This window comes from Archocentrus centrarchus, chromosome 1 (assembly GCF_007364275.1).
Source record: "Archocentrus centrarchus isolate MPI-CPG fArcCen1 chromosome 1, fArcCen1, whole genome shotgun sequence".
Classification (NCBI taxonomy): domain Eukaryota; kingdom Metazoa; phylum Chordata; class Actinopteri; order Cichliformes; family Cichlidae; genus Archocentrus; species Archocentrus centrarchus.
In genome coordinates this window covers 38220828-38227111 of record NC_044346.1, presented here as the reverse complement: position 1 = coordinate 38227111, position 6284 = coordinate 38220828, and the positions used below count along the sequence as shown (strand labels likewise).

The 6284-nt window shown below is 44.5% G+C and overlaps 1 protein-coding gene across 1 annotated transcript; it reads right to left on the bottom strand.

Annotated features, from left to right (window-relative positions):
- Positions 1-240: 240 nt before the first annotated feature.
- On the bottom strand, positions 241-4697 carry krt97 (keratin 97). The gene is made up of 8 exons (XM_030730634.1): positions 4239-4697; positions 3541-3623; positions 3118-3274; positions 2425-2589; positions 2191-2316; positions 1758-1978; positions 860-891; positions 241-766 (listed from the first exon to the last, which is right to left on the bottom strand). The coding sequence occupies exons 1-8, from the start codon at positions 4620-4622 to the stop codon at positions 660-662; spliced, it is 1275 nt and encodes a 424-aa protein (XP_030586494.1). The 5' UTR covers positions 4623-4697; the 3' UTR covers positions 241-659.
- Positions 4698-6284: the final 1587 nt, after the last annotated feature.

The window sequence follows — 6284 nt, the reverse complement described above, 5'->3', positions numbered from 1 at the left end:
CACAGACCTCTACAGGCAATGACACCCTGACTGCCATCAGGTATCAGGATGAAACCCTTGGACCTGTCAGACCCTACACTTCTGCAGTGTATATTTTACCAAGTAAATATACCCAATAATTGAACAGCAACAAAACGTGTTTAAAGTTAAGTTTGATTTGAGGCCTGTGCATCAAAGCACTGAAAACAGTGTGACAGATGTTTGTTCATCTGAGAAAATGAAAACATGGACACAAAGAGCTCAGAGACACAAAAGTTTATGGGAGATGTGTTTTGTGAAATACATCACAGGTGTTTCAGTGATACTTGCTGCCTTATGAAAAGCAACATGTAACACCTTCAGCATCATGAGTTTAAGAGTTGCTACATAAAATGCCATTTTCATTCACACAGCATTGAACATTTGCCTCAATATGTGATGCTTTTCCAGTACAATTTCACAGTGCCACCTAGTGTGTGAACGCGGTACTGCAGGGACAGCCTTTAATTTATAACTGCAATTTTATTGGTTTTTTTTTTCTGCAACGGTAAATCAGAATAAATATTTTCTGGGAGAGAAATATTTACAAATTCTCTTTCTTAACAGCTTTAGTCAACTTCATGAGACAGTAAGGGCTTCTTTGGGTCATTTTATTGGATGCAGGTCTGCTGAGAGCCCGTCTACTTGCTGATGACCTCCGTGTCCACATCTTCTGTGCGGGACACCACTTTTCCATCAACGATCTCCTCAATCACCACCTTCTTCCTCTGGGTTATGACCGGTTTCCCTGCAGAGGGAATCAGAACATAATGAAACCTGCAGTGATTTTTATTTTTATCAACAGGCAAAGAGATTTAAATAAAAACAGCTGTGAACTCACGTTCTTTGACCTCGATGACCTGGACGGTTTTCCTGGAAGAAAGGCAAAAATCATTTTTTATTTGTACCAGTTTAAGAAAAAAAAAATGATTATGATTCAAATTTTAGTTTTTCTTTTGGCTACAGACACAAAGCTAACAGACTCCAAATGTCTCCACAGACGGTCCAACGTTACAGCAGAAATAAACGTGTTTACAGCCTGCTATATAAAAAAATAAAATGTCTTTACAGCCAATGTCCCCCCTTCATAACAGATATATGCTGGGTCAGTTTTTTATAGCTCAGCTGGGCTGATTTTATTCAGGGTTAAAGTTTGCATTGTCGGGCCAAAGAGCGCTGCAGCCTCCAGCTTTCTGAGCTCAGTGAACTGGACCTGCCTTTCCTGTTTCCTGTGCTTCTTGAAACATTTTAATACAATTATGTGACAGAAAGGACACCTTACTGTACAGTTAATTAATCATACTCACACACAAAAAAGGAGTTTCCAGTCCTTTTAAAGGTCACCTTTGTGTTAAACCTGACCTCTGTGTGCTTTGATTTAAGAAAATAAAAGACTAAATTATTGTTTCTTTTTTAAACTTGCTTTTTTTTAACCTGCCCAGAGATGATTTGTACACATTGGATGAAGAAAAATGGGTTTTTCTGGTGGATATAACCTGTAATCCTTCTCTGTGTGTCTTTGCCATCTGAAAGCATAAGAAACTTTACTTGGATGCTTCAGGTGGTTTTTGGATCAGCTGCTGCTGTCGCTCCTCTCATCAGCTATGACAAACCAATCATGGAGGGTTGACCTGCCAGAGCACTAGCACGCTAATGTAGCCACATACCATTTTAAATCGCCCCTTTACTGCAAAACTAGCTTGACTTTACAGTAACAGACATTTCGACATCTCCCTTACTTGTCAACCTCTCCATCCAGTAGTCTCCGGTACTCTGCAATCTCCATCTCCAGCCTGGTCTTGATGTCGAGCAGCATCTGGTATTCCATGGACTGCCTCGTGATGTCCGCCTTCACCTCGCTGAGCTCCTTCTCCAGGCCGTCGACCATGGCCTGGAGCTGGGAAAGCTGCAGGTTGTAGCGGGACTCTGTCTCTAACAGCTGACCCTCCAAGGCAGATTTCTTCATGGGAGAGTAAACACACAAGGATCCATGAGTGTGTGCTGAGGGCTAATTGTTGCTTGTTTTGTAACTCGTATTTCCACTTGAGTGGCCTAAGGCATAAAGCTGAGTAGCTGCAGTTTACGGTATGTTTAGGTAAACGCTGTCAAATATGCTGCTGCAGCACTGAGAGCGTTGATGCTTTCAGAGCGTCTATACAGAGCTTTCCTTACCAGGCTGATCTGGGACTGCAGCTCGATCTGCAGGGCCTGCAGGGTCCTCTTGAGCTCGTTGATTTCAGTCTTGGAGGACTGAAGGGTCTCTGTGCTAGAAGCCACCTGCTTGTTCAGTTCATCAAACTGGAAGGTATCAAATGGGACATAAATGGTCACAAAGGTATTCAAGTCATCAGGTGATCACATTTCTTTTAATGCAGACATGAGATAACTGTCTCCTCTCCCCCTCACCTTGACCTTATACCAGGCCTCCATCTCACGGCGGCTCTTTTCAGTGATGCCCTCGTACTGAGCTCTGATCTCATCCAAGGTCTTTTTCAGGTCCTCCTGAGGCCTGGCGTCCACTTCGACATTCACAGAGCTGCTGGAAACTTGGCCACGCAGGGCCGCAAGCTCCTGCAAGCAGAACAGCAGCAACAGGTGAGCTAATGAAAAGCTGAAAAAGGAACGGGGTCCTGAGGCGAGGAGCCAGTTAAAGGCAGATTGTTGCAGAAAATAAAGAAGAAATGCTGAATTCATAAACATTACATTCATGCAGGTCGTGTTACTGATTCAGTTCATTCCAGCATGGCCACACAGGACCACAGTTAGCAAAAACAATTAGACTGAATCAGTTTTTCATTGGATGCATTTCTGCATGTTTTATGCTGATGGACATTTCAGAGACTTTTGTAAGCAGCCGGGTTGTCATAGAAGAAGTTTTATCTTCGTTTTTGTGGCAGCACGCCGAGGCCCTGAAGGCACATCAAACCATCTAAACAAATTTTGGATCGCCGGCTGTTTGAGTAGGCAAATGACAGAAAACTGTAGGTGAAGTGAAAAAAGCTTCTTTCATGCTTTTGTGCTGCAGTCCGTTTTCTGGAAGCGCAGCCATGAAACTACTACGAAAAAGGCGTCAGGTGTTAATGACAGCAGACCGCTCACCTCTTCGTGGTTCTTCTTCAGGTAGACCAGCTCCTCCTTCAGGCCCTCCACCTGCATCTCCAGGTCAGACCGGCTCATGGTGAGGTCGTCCAGAACCTTTCGCAGCCCGGCAATGTCTGCCTCCACCGACATGCGAACTGCCATCTCATTCTCAAACCTGTCCGAAAGAAAATTGTTCATACCTGTACCTGCTCGATTGGTGACCCCCCCCCCCCCCCCCCCCCCCCCAAAAAAAAGAAAATAAACAAATAAACAAAGAAAAAAAACAAACAACGTAAATGTGGATCAAAACCAGCTGGGCCAGTTTAACCACTTTTGTTGACTGCTCCAGCCCAGCCCAGTGCCATCATCTCCAGCCTGAGAGCAAGAACAGGTGACGTCGTGTCATAATAAATGCCAGAATTACAAAATCATCTCACTCACTTGATTCTGAAGTCCTCCGCTGCCAGCCTGGCATTATCGATCTGCAGCATCAGCCTGGCGTTGTCCTGCGTGGCCAAGCCGATCTAGCAGAAACAAAGCAGCAGCGGCGTGAGTGGATCTGCGCCATCAGAGGTGTGTGCGTGATTCACGGTGTGGGCCGACAGGGTTGCGTTATTCCTTCTAAAGTTGCATTCCTGTGTAATTGCTTTAATTGTGATAACACGCCTGATTAGATCATAAGATGATGTTCTAACTTTAGCTTCACTTCCACATTTCACGCAGTTTCTGATATTAGATTAATTTTTCAGGCCTGATCCGCAGACAGCTGAACGATGCTGCCATATGTTTCTGAAGGATGCTGGAAAATAGCAAAGAAAACGCGGCTCTGTTATTACAGCTTATTGGCGTTATGAAGATTTAAGGAGGAGGAAATCTTTGGTTCTTTCACTGAAGTTTGGAGCAGTGGACACAGGTGTGGATTTCAGGGGGTGGAGGATAGAAGAAGCTGCGGCAGACGAGTTATGGTGAATTGTGCTTTTCTTCACATAATTAAAGACATTTCATCAGCTTAGGAATCAGGTTCAGACCACATCCAGATTTTGAATTTTAAAGGAAAACTTTACGGAATGGAAAAAAAGTGTTGAGATTCAGCCTGAAATCGTTTTCTTTACTTATTATATATTTTTAGACACGCTCACCTTTTTGCGCAGGTCTTCGATGATTTTCTCGTACTTGCTGTAGTCCCTGACAGTCGGCTTCTGCTTCTCGTACCACTCGCGGATCTGAAGCTCCAGCTTCGCATTGGAAGTCTCCAGAGAGCGCACCTTTTCCAGGTAGGCAGCCAGCCGGTCGTTAAGATTCTGCATGGTCACCTTCTCGTTGCCCGACACGGAGACGCTGCCGCCGTCCCCTGCGAGCGCTTGGGTCAGGTCGAAGCCGGAGCCGAGGCCGTTGGAGGCGTAAGACACTCGGACGTTTCTCCCACCTGCCCCGCCATGGACGCTCAAAGTGCCCCGAGAGCTTCGGCCGATGGGCACGGAGGACAGAGAAAGGGCGGATAATCCCGAGCGGTACGAGTTCATTATGTCTGTTCTCAGGTGCAGTTTACACTAAATCTCCAGGAGTGGTACGCAAGAGCTGGTGCTGACAGAGCCCGGAGGAACGTTTTATAGCCTCCCCCTGGAGGTGGGAGCTGGCAAACAGGTACTGCTCGTCGCTGCAGGTGTGACCAGGCGTGGCGGGGTGTTTGATATTCAGCCCAACGGCCGTCATTGCATATTTTGTTATAGAGGTGCGTCAGGTATTGTCATCTTTAATTAAACCTCTTAATCTGAGGAGGAAATGAGGATAAATTTCCTTTTTAAAAGAAGACTGTGGGTATGAAAACTACATTCCCTGATTGTGATGAATGTTTGACACAAACATTTAGCTTAACTTTGGCATTTTAACTTTAACCTGATGACGTCAGGATGCTTAAGGTCAGCCACAGGTCCGCCGTTCAGGTGTGTGGTGTAATCCAGATTAGGTGGCTATTACATGCCTAAATAAACTCACCTAAGAAAGAAAGTTGTTTCTGAAGGTGATGGTGACTTTTCCTTTTCAGGTAGTATGTGTGGCTGCAATGATGTTATCTGCTAACACAGGCGATCCTAAACCTGTTTCCACTGTCTGTCCCACATCTGCGGTTTCCTATTGCACTTACTCAGGGTGACTCAGGATGTTTAAGGCCCTCATTATTTGAGCTAAATGTCAGGTATGTTGTGGAGTTTGTGGAGCCAGGACACCATTTGCCAGTACAGTACACAGTAACTGAGCCGTAAATGCAAATGCAGTTCAGATTAGGCTCAAAGGACGTGTGTCAGTTAGTAACTGGTTAGTAGGTATCACAGAGTGACAGCCCTACAAACTCACCAAGAGATTAAAAATACATCTCTAAAAATTTGGAGTGTTGCTAAATTTACTGTAGAAACCTGAAGATTTTCACAAAATATTAACCCTTCACACCTGAGCAAGAGAACTTCTAATACTCCCACACTTGGGAAGAAAGGGGGGCCTGTGGTGGGGGTGGGCAGATTGATCCAGACATCAATAGCATGAATACAATGTTGCTATTAGCATCGCACTCATACGAGGGTGGTGGGACTGATTCTGTAGTATCGAAACACTGCAGACTGTGAGGTGTGTAGGGAGGGAATTCACTAATGTTGCAACATCACAAATTTATACAAACACATAAAGAAGTGAAAAAAACAAAGAGGAGGAGAGGGTTCCCTCAAACATGTGTCCTGTCATAAATGTTGGACCCACCAACTAGCACTTGAGGTGAGTTTGATGTTAAAAGTCGGACTGGCGTTTTTTTTTTAGATTCACGTGAAACTCCCAAGGAGCCGAGAAGTTTCCTGCATTTTAGAAGCTTAAGGTGGCGTTTCTTATTTGAGTTCATTCGTATTGCAGAGCAGCTGATGTGAGCTTCCCTCCTGCAGTGCTCCTGTTTATTAAGGAGTTTAAAGATGGTGTTTACAGTGTGCTACGATGCAAAGAGAGAGAGAGAAAAAAAGAGGAAGGTCTGCAGACTGTTTGGCTTCAAGCAGTTACAACATAAAAAAAGATGTGAGTGAAATCATCCGAGCAGCAGCTGTTTCTCAGAAGATTCACCAAAGCCTTTTTTAACAAAGAGATTTGAAATATTGTGTTTTTCTGTAATAAAGTGCTCGTGTTAAAGTTCTGCAGGATGTAACCATGTG